General features: G+C 44.0%; 1 protein-coding gene across 1 annotated transcript in view; it reads right to left on the bottom strand.

Annotated features, from left to right (window-relative positions):
- Positions 1–13,974: 13,974 nt before the first annotated feature.
- The window catches only part of LOC310771870 (monoacylglycerol lipase abhd6-B-like), a gene marked incomplete at both ends in the record, with an annotated part of 9,010 nt that continues 8,399 nt past the window's right edge, over positions 13,975–14,585 (bottom strand). The window contains one exon of the mRNA XM_083664376.1: positions 13,975–14,154. Within this exon, the coding sequence (XP_083520502.1) occupies positions 13,975–14,154 (180 nt within the window). The remainder of the gene's footprint in view (positions 14,155–14,585) is intronic.

Genomic DNA, 14,585 nt, shown 5'->3' with positions numbered 1-14,585 from the left:
CTGACACTGCCAGATGGTTTGTTACACAGAAGCATCTGGGAGCTCGTCTTTGGTAACTGTTTGGAAAAGGGCAGGCACGTTCATACCTGGCAGGTGATTGGATGACCCATCTGTCTATCACTGTCTATCACAGGCTCGCTTCTCGCTGTCGTCACACCTAAATCCCGCCTGTAGTTGCCTCTGGATGGATGCTGATTGGTCCGGCCCACTGCTGGGGCGAAGTTAAACCAATCGCCTGGAGCGCGACAAGATGGATTTCTCGCGCGATCGTGATCTCGCGAATCCAGCTGCCTCGCGACGGTAGTGAGGGGCAGGGGGGCCGTGAAAATGGTCAAATTCTAAAAAGTCTGCAGCGCCCCTGCTGCTTCAGTCCGGTCTCATTCCAAGCGTGTCCTATGTTGACTATCTGTCAAGACCATCTGCATCACGATACCGATGCTAAAGGTTCCCTTTTTCGTCATTTTTGCCCGCGCGGGGTCGACCAACAGAACTCCCACAACATCTGAAATCGACGCCGCGATTCAGAATCAGGAGAAACCATAGAACATTTCACTCTGACCAAAACAAACACGTGAGGGGAGGGATTTTTAAGTCTGCTTTTTTGCTTTTGAACTTGTTCTTGGCTGGTTGCTTCATATTCAGACGTTATTAGTAAACACTCACTTCTCCAACTTGACCTCCAGGATGGCAGCAGCAGCTGTGGTTGTTGCTGTGTGATCTAATCTAACTGACAGTGAACGTTCCCAAACCGGACGCAGATTGGCCAAGACGAGGCTTGTGAAAGTGTGAGTGTGTCTGTCAACACGCTGCTCTGACTCACCAGCAGGGCGGGAGTCCTGGTTGGCTCCTTCTCAAAGCAGTTTCATTCACAACTTCAGACTGAAGCTCCCTTCCATCCATTAAAAACTACTATTATTTGCTTTCATCCAATACTGTCAATCAGTCGAACAAGAACTTTGCTGTCCTTTAAGAAGTGCCATAGTTTGACCTCTGTTATACGCATAGAGAGACTTAGGTTCCTGAGGACCAACTCACTGCAAAAGTTTTCAACAAATTGGGAGCCGTTTCTAGTCTACCTCGATGAGGTTTAGGGGTGACGGGTGACTCGCCCGGCTGGTTTCTCACGGACCCCTTGTGTGGGATCCCAGGCACAATATCTCTCACAAGCACATAAGCAGCTTATGCGGCTGGTGGTCATGTTGTGAATGTTGATCGTGTATGTTTTCTTTTCTTTTTCTGTGTCTGAGCGTGTTTGTTTGTCTTGTCTGTGCATTGTTTTCCGAAAAACTGAAAATAAAATATTGAAGAAGAAAAAAAGCCATAGTTTTAATGTTGTGCTGTCAATCATTTGGTGCGATCGTGTAGCATTTTCCCAACATGACGTCACATGACTCTTAACTCATTCATGGCCAGTTTAGGACTGCCAATATTTAGCACAGGCCAAAGATTTTCATAATTGTTGGTCATCTTTCAAGACCCACAGTAAATTATCTATTAGCACCAGAGTGATTTGCAATACCTCAAAATGAAGATGTACGTCTCTGGGTTCACCAGGAAAAAAAAAGTGAGCTTTTAGCATGTTCTGTACTCTACTTATAGCCATTTATATACACCCTGTTTTCCCCCAATAGGTCTCCCTGAGAAAATAAACAGGAGAAAAGGCAATTTTTGTAAAAGGGCACATTCTCAAGCAGAACTCGCTCTCAATTCTTTTATTTTGAACTGTATTGACATCAGACATGTAAATACTATTCGTTATGACACAAATGGAAAAAAAAAATATATATATATATATATATATATACACATGAAGTGCTTTTTTTTTTTTTACATTCAACAATACAGCAGTGTGAGTGAGTGTGCAGACAGACACACAGACAGACAGACAGACAGACAGACAGACAGACAGACAGACAGACAGACACACCGACAGACAGACAGACAGACAGACAGACAGACAGACACACACACACACACACACACACACACACACACGATCCCCCTTCGTTGCGTGATTTCTAACCCCACATAGGATAAGCAATAACCACGCCCTGTGGCGCCGGGATTGGCCAGGAGCAACACTGGAGGGCACGCAGCCCAGCGATTTCATGAAGCTCTTGAGAACGGACAGCGGGCTGCTGTGAATGCCGCTTCTGCCTGCCTAGCTGTTCGTGTGCTGCTCGTCCATGTCTCCCTGTCATATCCTCCCTGCTATCGTTCCCGTTTTCCCCTCGGCTATTCAACACGTCCTCACCGCCCTCTGATCACTGCTGATCGATCATTTCCTCATTCCTCCGATGATCAAACGCATCTGTGGATTACTTTCTCCGGTTTTCTCCGGCTGGCACACAGGAAAGCGACCAGCTCCTGCAGCGCGCGAGGGGCGTTTCAATGGCGTTTCTCCTGTCTGCACAAGGCAAGCTCCTTATCCGTTTTCTGATATTCCTCCTGCTCAATTTCAAAACAACAGCTGCGGTATGTGTTTGTTCACGTGTTGTCTTAGATGATAGGGACCTGATACCATGTGACAGGCTGGGGAAGTGTTTAAACTACGCCCTGCAGTAATAAAAACAAAAACACGTCAAACACGTCATTGGCCCTCTGGGCTATTCCTGATAACACGTCAAAGACGTCATTGGCCCTGAATGAGTTAAGCCCCAGACCTGACAGTCGGCCGTCGGCCATGTCTGGGCGTCAGTCGCTCTAGTATTTGCGGTGTGTCCTGGATCGTTGATTGATTGATTGATTTTGGCTCTAGTCTGCTTTGACGGCGGCTTTTCCGGCCGATTCAACATGGCGTCGGGTCGTTGGCGAGAGAAATCACTCTGATTGTCAGGCCAGTATCGGAAACGATACCGATACCGATCCCTACTTTCCAGTTCTCCCGATGTGTCTGGGACTGGGACTTTATATGTTTACATGTTTATTTTTAGTTAACCTCTACATGTGGACGTGAAAGGACTCACCATCAGATTGCTGTTGAGAACGTCAAAGTCACTGTACCGCCGAATCACCTGCAACACAGCAACACATATACTGTCTTTTTCTGGATCCATTTATTGTTTCTCTATAGACAGACTGAATGGGATTTTGGGTGAAATACTGTCAGTAGAAATCACATATAAGTTACGACATATTTTATGTTGAAGTTTTATGAATAGATTCTAGCTTGTCAAATTTTCTGCCCAACAGTTGATTGATCAAATCGTCTCTCCAAACAGGATTGACTGCCTCTGACTGCTCGGTTTCTCTACGAAGTGGATTCTCATTGGTCGAGTGAGTCCCTGGCAAAGACACTCTGTTTGTTGTATTTACCTGCCAGGTGTTGTCTGAAGACACGCCCCTCTGGACTCGGATGATGTACTCCTGTGAGAGAAAGAGAGAGACGACTTAATTCACTTCATTCTTCTTCATCAGAGCAGAGAGAGAACCAATACATTCATTCACCTTTAGAACAGAAGCAGGCAGCAAGAATTCACATCTCCAGCCAACAGAGTTCTACTGAAGGTTAAACATCGGGGAACTCAGAATTTCCAAGATTAAAGTCGTAAATTTATTTGTTTGATAGCATGATAGATGATGAGAAATTGGGCTGTATAGTGAACAGAGTAAGCTTTTGCCCTATCACACGAGACGTTCAGTATTTGTGGAATGTGCTGCACAAACACATTGATCTGGTCGGACATTTCTAACTGAATTGAGCCTAACAAGGTTTTCGTATTCCTGTTACACACATGCCTTTGCCTAAAGAATAGTTTGAAACAGAACATCTACAGTAGGCCTGTTTATAACAGCTACAGTAGGCCTGTTTATAACACCTACAGTAGGCCTGTTTATAACAGCTACAGTAGGCCTGTTTATAACATCTACAGCAGGCCTGTTTATAACACCTACAATAGGCCTGTTTATAACATCTACAGTAGGCCTGTTTATAACACCTACAGTAGGCCTGTTTATAACATCTACAGCAGGCCTGTTTATAACACCTACAGTAGGCCTGTTTATAACATCTACAGTAGGTAGGCCTGTTTATAACATCTACAGCAGGCCTGTTTGGAACAGAACACCTACAGTAGGCCTGTTTATAACACCTACAGTAGGCCTGTTTGAAACATCTACAGTAGGCCTGTTTGAAACATCTACAGTAGGCCTGTTTGAAACATCTACAGTAGGCCTGTTTATAACATCTACAGTAGGCCTGTTTATAACATCTACAGTAGGCCTGTTTGAAACATCTACAGTAGGCCTGTTTATAACATCTACAGCAGGCCTGTTTGGAACAGAACACCTACAGTAGGCCTGTTTATAACACCTACAGTAGGCCTGTTTATAACATCTACAGTAGGCCTGTTTGGAACAGAACACCTACAGTAGGCCTGTTTATAACACCTACAGTAGGCCTGTTTGAAACATCTACAGTAGGCCTGTTTGAAACATCTACAATAGGCCTGTTTATAACATCTACAGTAGGCCTGTTTGGAACAGAACACCTACAGTAGGCCTGTTTATAACACCTACAGTAGGCCTGTTTGAAACATCTACAGTAGGCCTGTTTGAAACATCTACAATAGGCCTGTTTATAACATCTACAGTAGGCCTGTTTGGAACAGAACACCTACAGTAGGCCTGTTTGAAACATCTACAGTAGGCCTGTTTATAACATCTACAGCAGGCCTGTTTGGAACAGAACACCTACAGTAGGCCTGTTTATAACACCTACAGTAGGCCTGTTTATAACATCTACAGTAGGCCTGTTTATAACATCTACAGTAGGCCTGTTTGAAACATCTACAGTAGGCCTGTTTGGAACAGAACACCTACAGTAGGCCTGTTTATAACATCTACAGTAGGCCTGTTTATAACATCTACAGTAGGCCTGTTTATAACACCTACAGTAGGCCTGTTTGGAACAGAACACCTACAGTAGGCCTGTTTGAAACATCTACAGCAGGCCTGTTTGGAACAGAACACCTACAGTAGGCCTGTTTATAACATCTACAGTAGGCCTGTTTATAACACCTACAGTAGGCCTGTTTATAACATCTACAGTAGGCCTGTAGGCCTGTTTGAAACATCTACAGTAGGCCTGTTTGAAACATCTACAGTAGGCCTGTTTATAACATCTACAGTAGGCCTGTTTGAAACATCTACAGTAGGCCTGTTTATAACACCTACAGTAGGCCTGTTTATAACATCTACAGTAGGCCTGTTTATAACATCTACAGTAGGCCTGTTTATAACATCTACAGTAGGCCTGTTTGAAACATCTACAGTAGGCCTGTTTGGAACAGAACACCTACAGTAGGACTGTTTATAACATCTACAGTAGGCCTGTTTATAACATCTACAGTAGGCCTGTTTATAACACCTACAGTAGGCCTGTTTGGAACAGAACACCTACAGTAGGCCTGTTTGAAACATCTACAGCAGGCCTGTTTGGAACAGAACACCTACAGTAGGCCTGTTTATAACATCTACAGTAGGCCTGTTTATAACATCTACAGTAGGCCTGTTTATAACATCTACAGTAGGCCTGTAGGCCTGTTTGAAACATCTACAGTAGGCCTGTTTGAAACATCTACAGTAGGCCTGTTTATAACATCTACAGTAGGCCTGTTTGAAACATCTACAGTAGGCCTGTTTATAACACCTACAGCAGGCCTGTTTATAACACCTACAGTAGGCCTGTTTATAACATCTACAGTAGGCCTGTTTATAACATCTACAGTAGGCCTGTTTGAAACATCTACAGTAGGCCTGTTTGAAACACCTACAATAGGCCTGTTTATAACACCTACAGTAGGCCTGTTTGAAACACCTACAGCAGGCCTGTTTGGAACAGAACACCTACAGTAGGCCTGTTTATAACACCTACAATAGGCCTGTTTATAATATCTACAGTAGGCCTGTTTGAAACATCTACAGTAGGCCTGTTTGAAACATCTACAGTAGGCCTGTTTGAAACACCTACAGTAGGCCTGTTTGGAACATCTACAGTAGGCCTGTTTGAAACACCTACAATAGGCCTGTTTATAACACCTACAGTAGGCCTGTTTGGAACAGAACACCTACAGTAGACCTGTTTGAAACATCTACAGTAGGCCTGTTTGAAACATCTACAGTAGGCCTGTTTGAAACATCTACAGTAGGACTGTTTGAAACACCTACAGTAGGCCTGTTTGAAACATCTACAGTAGGCCTGTTTGAAACATCTACAGTAGGCCTGTTTGAAACATCTACAGTAGGCCTGTTTGGAACATCTACAGTAGGCCTGTTTGAAACACCTACAGTAGGCCTGTTTGGAACATCTACAGTAGGCCTGTTTGGAACATCTACAGTAGGCCTGTTTGAAACATCTACAGTAGGCCTGTTTGAAACACCTACAGTAGGCCTGTTTGAAACATCTACAGTAGGCCTGTTTGGAACATCTACAGTAGGCCTGTTTGAAACATCTACAGTAGGCCTGTTTGAAACACCTACAGTAGGCCTGTTTGGAACATCTACAGTAGGCCTGTTTGAAACACCTACAATAGGCCTGTTTATAACACCTACAGTAGGCCTGTTTGGAACAGAACACCTACAGTAGACCTGTTTGAAACATCTACAGTAGGCCTGTTTGAAACATCTACAGTAGGCCTGTTTGAAACATCTACAGTAGGCCTGTTTGAAACACCTACAGTAGGCCTGTTTGAAACATCTACAGTAGGCCTGTTTGAAACACCTACAATAGGCCTGTTTATAACACCTACAGTAGGCCTGTTTATAACACCTACAGCAGGCCTGTTTGGAACAGAACACCTACAGTAGGCCTGTTTGAAACATCTACAGCAGGCCTGTTTGGAACAGAACACCTACAGTAGGCCTGTTTATAACATCTACAGTAGGCCTGTTTATAACACCTACAATAGGCCTGTTTATAACATCTACAATAGGCCTGTTTATAACATCTACAGTAGGCCTGTTTATAACATCTACAGTATGCCTGTTTATAACATCTACAGTAGGCCTGTTTATAACATCTACAGTAGGCCTGTTTGAAACATCTACAGTAGGCCTGTTTGAAACACCTACAATAGGCCTGTTTATAACACCTACAGTAGGCCTGTTTGAAACACCTACAGCAGGCCTGTTTGGAACAGAACACCTACAGTAGGCCTGTTTATAACACCTACAGTAGGCCTGTTTATAACACCTACAGTAGGCCTGTTTGAAACATCTACAGTAGGCCTGTTTGAAACATCTACAGTAGGCCTGTTTGAAACACCTACAGCAGGCCTGTTTGGAACATCTACAGTAGGCCTGTTTGGAACAGAACACCTACAGTAGACTTGTTTATAACACCTACAGTAGGCCTGTTTATAACATCTACAGTAGGCCTGTTTATAACATCTACAGTAGGCCTGTTTGGAACATCTACAGTAGGCCTGTTTGGAACAGAACACCTACAGTAGACCTGTTTATAACACCTACAGTAGGCCTGTTTATAACATCTACAATAGGCCTGTTTATAACATCTACAGTAGGCCTGTTTGAAACATCTACAGTAGGCCTGTTTGAAACATCTACAGTAGGCCTGTTTGAAACACCTACAGCAGGCCTGTTTGGAACATCTACAGTAGGCCTGTTTGGAACAGAACACCTACAGTAGACTTGTTTATAACACCTACAGTAGGCCTGTTTATAACATCTACAGTAGGCCTGTTTATAACATCTACAGTAGGCCTGTTTGGAACATCTACAGTAGGCCTGTTTGGAACAGAACACCTACAGTAGACCTGTTTATAACACCTACAGTAGGCCTGTTTATAACATCTACAGTAGGCCTGTTTATAACACCTACAGTAGGCCTGTTTGAAACATCTACAGTAGGCCTGTTTGAAACATCTACAGTAGGCCTGTTTGAAACATCTACAGTAGGCCTGTTTGAAACACCTACAATAGGCCTGTTTATAACACCTACAGTAGGCCTGTTTGGAACAGAACACCTACAGTAGGCCTGTTTGAAACATCTACAGCAGGCCTGTTTGAAACACCTACAATAGGCCTGTTTATAACACCTACAGTAGGCCTGTTTGGAACATCTACAGTAGGCCTGTTTGAAACACCTACAATAGGCCTGTTTATAACACCTACAGTAGGCCTGTTTGGAACAGAACACCTACAATAGGCCTGTTTATAACACCTACAGTAGGCCTGTTTATAACACCTACAGTAGGCCTGTTTGGAACAGAACACCTACAGTAGGCCTGTTTATAACAGCTACAGTAGGCCTGTTTGGAACAGAACACCTACAGTAGGCCTGTTTGAAACATCTACAGCAGGCCTGTTTGGAACAGAACACCTACAGTAGGCCTGTTTATAACACCTACAGTAGGCCTGTTTATAACATCTACAGTAGGCCTGTTTATAACACCTACAGTAGGCCTGTTTATAACACCTACAATAGGCCTGTTTATAACACCTACAGCAGGCCTGTTTATAACACCTACAGTATGCCTGTTTGGAACATCTACAGCAGGCCTGTTTGGAACAGAACACCTACAGTAGGCCTGTTTATAACACCTACAGTAGGCCTGTTTATAACACCTACAGTAGGCCTGTTTGAAACATCTACAGTAGGCCTGTTTGAAACAGAACACCTACAGTAGGCCTGTTTGAAACATCTACAGTAGGCCTGTTTGGAACAGAACACCTACACTACACCGCAGTAGTTGACTCACATGAGCTGATGATGAAACATCTGACTGATAAGGAAACATGTGATTTCCTGTTTTCCAGCAAACGAAACCTCCTTCCAGGAGTTCAGGAGTTCAGGAGCTCAGGAGCTGTCTGTCCATTAACCATGAAAACACTCCACACAGCAGAGTCAATCCACACTGATACTCAACCCCAGGCTCTACAGCCACATGCGGCTCCTTTGTGGGTAGTTGTGGCTCTTTTAAGTGCTACTTAAGCTGTAGCTGTACTATACTGTCCAGTACACTGTACTAATACTGTCCAATACAGTGTACTACTGTACTATACTGTCCAGTACACTGTACTATACTGTCCAGTACAGTGTACTACTGTACTGTACTGTACTGTACTGTTCCAACACGGGGGTCAGCCAATTACTTCCTATTGTGTTGACACTTCCTGTGACAGTACAGAACTTGATTGTGTTCATTGTGTTATCGCCCTCTAGAATCACCTGCCACCCAATGTGAAATTGCAGCCGGTGAGTCAGACTAGGTTGGCGTTTTGAGCAGGAAGTCGTAACACAACTGGATCAAGTGGGCGGGGCTACATAAGGTGAATACCGTACACTGTACAGCTACATAAGGTGAATACTGTGTACACTGTACAGTATTCACCTTATGTAGCAGTACATAAGTACAGTGTACTGTAATTTGCTATACTGTACTGTACACTGTTGGAGGTGGACTTACATCAGTTATCACTCTGCAGAATGCAAACACCCAGGCCAAGGTAACGGTCAACTCACCTGGGCCTGGCCTGTGACAGCAATGTGACAGACAGAAGTGACAGACAAGACAGTGTAACAGACAAGACAGTGTAACAGACAGACAGACAGACAGACAGACAGACAGACAGACAGACAGACAAGACAGAGGTGTGACAGACAGCCTACAGCTAGAGGTGTGACAGACAGAGAAACAGTCAGTCAGTCAGTCAGTCAGTCAGTCAGTCAGTCAGTCAGTCAGTACCGTGTGTGACTGGAGGTTCTGGCTGGCCTCGATGAGCGCCGTCAGCGGCACGGTGTCATCCAGCAGCAGCCGGCCCGGTCCCGGCCCGGCCACAGGCTTCTCCATGCCGGGGTCACTCTAACATCTCCTGCTTATCAATAACCACTGACATCGATTACTCTGACATCACCTGCTTATCAATAACTACTACCATCAATGATCGATATCCAGGCGGAGCTCAGCTGAGGAGGAGAGAAAACGGCTAGCTGACTGGCTAGCATTCAGCTTCCTAGTTGGATATTTCAGTGTAACCAAGGAACTTATAAAGAAGGAAGATACATTGCATCATACAACTGGGGCCAGACGTTGATGATGCCTGTGATTTTCGAGCCAAAGTCACGCCCTCTTCCGCGTTAGAAATGTTCTATGGTTTCTCGTGATACTAAATATAGCTGATAGCTTGTTTTGACCAAGTAAAACTATGCATGCGCATTTGAGCAATACACCCATGTATAATGACGTTTCCTTCTTTATAGGTTCCTTGAGTATAAACCAGGAAGAGCTGCTCTGGTCTGACGTCATCAGACTTCTTCTGTAGAATCATTGCTCACAGAGGTAAACAACTGCTTTTCTTTAGTGTGCATTAGCGCCACCAACTGGTCTGCAGCCAGTAGCACAGGGGTGTAGTGGTAAATAAATACAGAGGTGGGTAAACTAAGGTCAGGTGAGTAGTTTACCCACCTTGTTTCCCCTCATTGATTGATACAGTTGATATGAAAATAGAATCCGAATGAGAATCAGAATCACTTTTATTGCCACAATATGCAAGCATTACATACAAGGAATTTGTCATTCATATCAATATTTAGAGATAAAGAAATAGGAAAAATTTCCAAAGACAATCACAACATTCCAAGTGCAAGCCTCATTTCAAGATGGGGGGGGGGGGGGGGGGGGGGGGCGACGCAAAAATAGCGCCCATAGGGGGCGCCTCGGCAATGTTTTCTATTTTCAGATGGCCTCCAAACCTTGCCAAAACACTGTTCAGGGGTCTGGCATAAATGTGGTCGCACCAAAGACTTGTGTTTCTATCTATATTACTGTTACAGTAATAGGAGCACTATACTTAGTGACTTTCCCACTAGACTCTAGTGCAGGGGTGTCAAACATGCGGCCCGGGGGCCAGATCCAGCCCCCCAAAGGGTCCAATCCGGCCCAAAGCATGACTTTGCAAAGTATGAAAATTGCACTGAGAAGTCCTTCAATCCAATGTGATGCACCTGTGAAGGCTAAGAGGTACCAGGTTTCAGGAGCAAGTGAAATATTAAGTCGCCTATTCATGTTATCTGTATTAATCACTAAATGGTCAGCTGATTTCATTACCTTTGCTTGACTATAGAGAATTGCACAGTTGTCATCAATTGTAATCAGGGGTGTAGTGATAAATACAGAGGTGGGTAAACTATCCAAAGTGAGTAGTTTACCCACCTTGTTTGCCCTCATTGATTGATACAGTTGATCTGAAAATAGGTGAGTAAACTATCTGTCTCATTTCAAAGAGGTGGGTAAATTGTGTTTACTTGTGTTTACCCTCCACTACACACCTGATTGTAATGCACAGTACAGACAGTAGATTTGATAATGTGCTTGATGTCTTGTCTTACCTCTGGCTTACACAGCAGTGCAATAACATTGACTGGTTGAAGTTAACTGTTGAGCAAAGTCTTAAGGATCAGTTTATGCAGAAATGGCAAAGTGAGCTCAAAAGTATGACGTCATGTGACTTGTACGTAGAATTCAAAAAAGAACTTAAACTTGAAAATTATCTGCTGTATGTAAACCAGAGGCATAGACATGCAATTTGTAACTTTAGGGTTAACAACACCAGAATCCCCAAGGTTGTTGGCAGATATAAAGGACTGCATAGAAGTATGAGGATCTGTAATCTCTGTAGTGATAACTGTGTGGGAGACGAGTATCATGTTTTGTTTGAATGTAAGAATGTAATTATTTTGAATTTCAGACAGTTATATTTACCCAGATATTATTTAACACGTCCATCTATGTTTAAACTGATTCTGCTACTACAATCAGACAGACAAAAAGTCATGTGTAAATTAGGTGCCTTTTTGAAGAATGTCCTGCCTTTGTTCAAATGACATGCTCTAGCCATGCCGTGTGCCATTGTATATTGTTTTTGTATGTTTTGTTTGTGCTCCATACCATGTGATCATGGTCAATGAGTCACATTAAATAAATAAATGAAATGAAATGAAATGATAGTAGCTGAGATAACCTTGTGTTGTAGGTGATGTAATTCTTTACATTAAGATAAACAGGAAAATGTTTAGGTTTTGTCATTTTGTCATTTGTTATTATTGATTATTGATTTTCATTGTGTGGCCCACTTGACACCAAATTGGGTCGCATGTGGCCCGTGGACTGAAATGAGTTTGACACCCCTGCTCTAGTGGGAAACCAACGAGGTACAGTTGGTTACCCCCCCCCCCCCCCCCTTTTTTTTTTTTTTAATAATTTCTCTGACTCCCTATGGCTCACAGACCTCCAGGGGACTGTGGGAACCACTGTCCCAGGTCTCTAGTTTGTGGTTGTAAAATGTCATGAGGCTGTGTGATTATCCTCAAGGTCACAACAGCTCATTTGATACAGTGAGGTCAGTTTCAAAAAATGGTCTCAGTGGTGTGATGGTTCACAAAGTCCACAGTTCAGTTCGATACGACAGTGGTGTCACCGTATGTTTTCAATACAGCAAAAAAGTAGAAATGGCAGCGAAATTTCCTTTTAATTATTTTTTTAAACTTATTTGATTATTTTCACTGTCTAGTTTAAAAAAAAAAGTTTAACACTTTTCGTCTTTTTTGTCTCAGGTTTAGTTTACCATAATATCCCCCCTTTCTTTATCAAGGATCAATCAAGTCGAGCCATAGACTAGCACATGCTTCCTCCGATACATGTGTCACCACCAGCCGCTTCTCTTCACCTGACAGCGAGGAGTTTCATCGACAGGACATAGCGCGTGCCGTGGCGCCCCCCGACCAGGCCAGAGGAGGCACTAGTGCAGTGACCGGGACACACACCCTTAATCCGGCTTCCCACACACAGACACGGCCAATTGTGCCTGGATGGACACATCGCCGACCAAGCTGGAAGTAACACACGGGGGGCTCGAACCTGCGACCTTCATGTTGGTAGGCAGGGAATCACCGCAGAGGTAGATTTTCAGTAAGTGTTGGTAAGACAGACAGACAGATGGACAGACAGACAGACAGATGGACAGAGAGAGAGAGACAGACAGACATGTAGAAATAAAGACGGACAGGTATTTTGAGCCAGGCAGCTCCCTGAGTCTCCAGTAGATATTAGAAAAATATAATCTTCATCACTTTCATCATCTTCATCATAATAGAGTGCAGAAGAGGCCCTCTTCCGAAATTGAAGAAAGAATTGTGGATACAAAAAGAGACGTTTTGTTTTTAAGTTTTGTTCTGAGTTAAATGTTATAATATGGTCTCTCCTGATTCTAAATATAGTCGAATCGCTTTGTTTCACCAAGTAAAACTATTTATATCCACCTTATTTCTAGCTGCCATGATGCCTGATGGGTGCTTCTTCCGCTTCCGGTGTAATAGACTGTTTTACAGTCTATGGTTTTAACTTGACAAAAAGAACGTCTATGAGGATTTTACAGCAGAGCCATTCTGCTCTACAGCCGTGTCGTTCGGGTGCTGGGATAACGTAATGCATTGTGGGTAGTCGGCTACTGTGGCTAATGCTAGCGGCTAGCGTAATAGTTACTTTACATGGCAGTCAAACGCCACTGAATGACCAAATTGATTTAACTTTTAACCATTTCGAGTAACACTGTTTCCATACGGACCCCCAGCGTTGGTTAGTTGTTTATAACGTGACTATATTTATAACTTTTATAACGTACTCCAGTCTCCGGTTTATAATTGGGGTCTGCAGCAGAGTATAACAAAGGAAATGGCAAGCGGCAACAATAAGTCACGTTAAACCGGACCTTGTTCCCACAATTATTTTTTACAGTGGGGCATTCAAAAATAAGGTGGATAAGCATTTTACGAAATGTCTATGGAAAAAAGAATGGCAAATGAAATCCCTTGGTTCATATGCCTAAACCGTAAGAGGGTGTGACCTTGGGACTCTATAATCATCTTCAACACTTTCATCATCATCTTCATCACCTTCATCATCATCATCATCACCAACATCATCTGCAGTGAGGTCAGAGGCAAACAAAGTGCATTCAGGAAATGTTCTTTCCGCCCTTGCCGTCGACTTCCTGTGCAGACAGGAAGTCCATGATGAGCTGGGCGGTCCTCCTGGGACGCTCGAACACCACAGAGTGACCACAGCGCTCCAACAGCGCCACCTGGCAGCCAGGCAGTGCCGCCTGCAGCACTGACACCCCCGACACATCTATCACCTACGTATCGAGAGAGAGAGAGAGGCCAGGGAGGGGTGAGAGAGAGAGAGAGGGAGAGAGAGAGAGAGAGAGGCCATTGAGGGGTGAGAATGGCCAGGGAGGGGTGAGAGAGGAGAGAGAGGGGTGAGAGAGAGAGAGAAGAGAGAGAGCGAGGCCGGTGAGGGGTGAGAGAGAAAAAAATGGTTTTCACTGTTCTTCCAAGTGGATTTGGATGTGACTGGGTCCGATGCTGATTGGCTAGAGGAGTTGTCTGCCAAGGCAAGTACTCCCACCCACTGAAACTACTGTGGAAGCCGTTATTATGCATCCCACTTGAGTTTTGGGCAGAACACGCCCTACGCAGCATTCAAGCACCAGGATTGGCCAGGCAGGCGCCCATGCAGACTGTGAACCCCCCCCCCCCCCCCCAACATGAGCAAAGCAACCTGATG

The sequence above is a fragment of the Poromitra crassiceps genome (genome assembly GCF_964638095.1).
Source record: "Poromitra crassiceps genome assembly, contig: HAP1_SCAFFOLD_1414, whole genome shotgun sequence".
Classification (NCBI taxonomy): Eukaryota; Metazoa; Chordata; class Actinopteri; order Beryciformes; family Melamphaidae; genus Poromitra; species Poromitra crassiceps.
The sequence above is the reverse complement of the archived record's forward strand: the minus strand, read 5'-3'. Positions and strand labels throughout refer to the sequence as shown.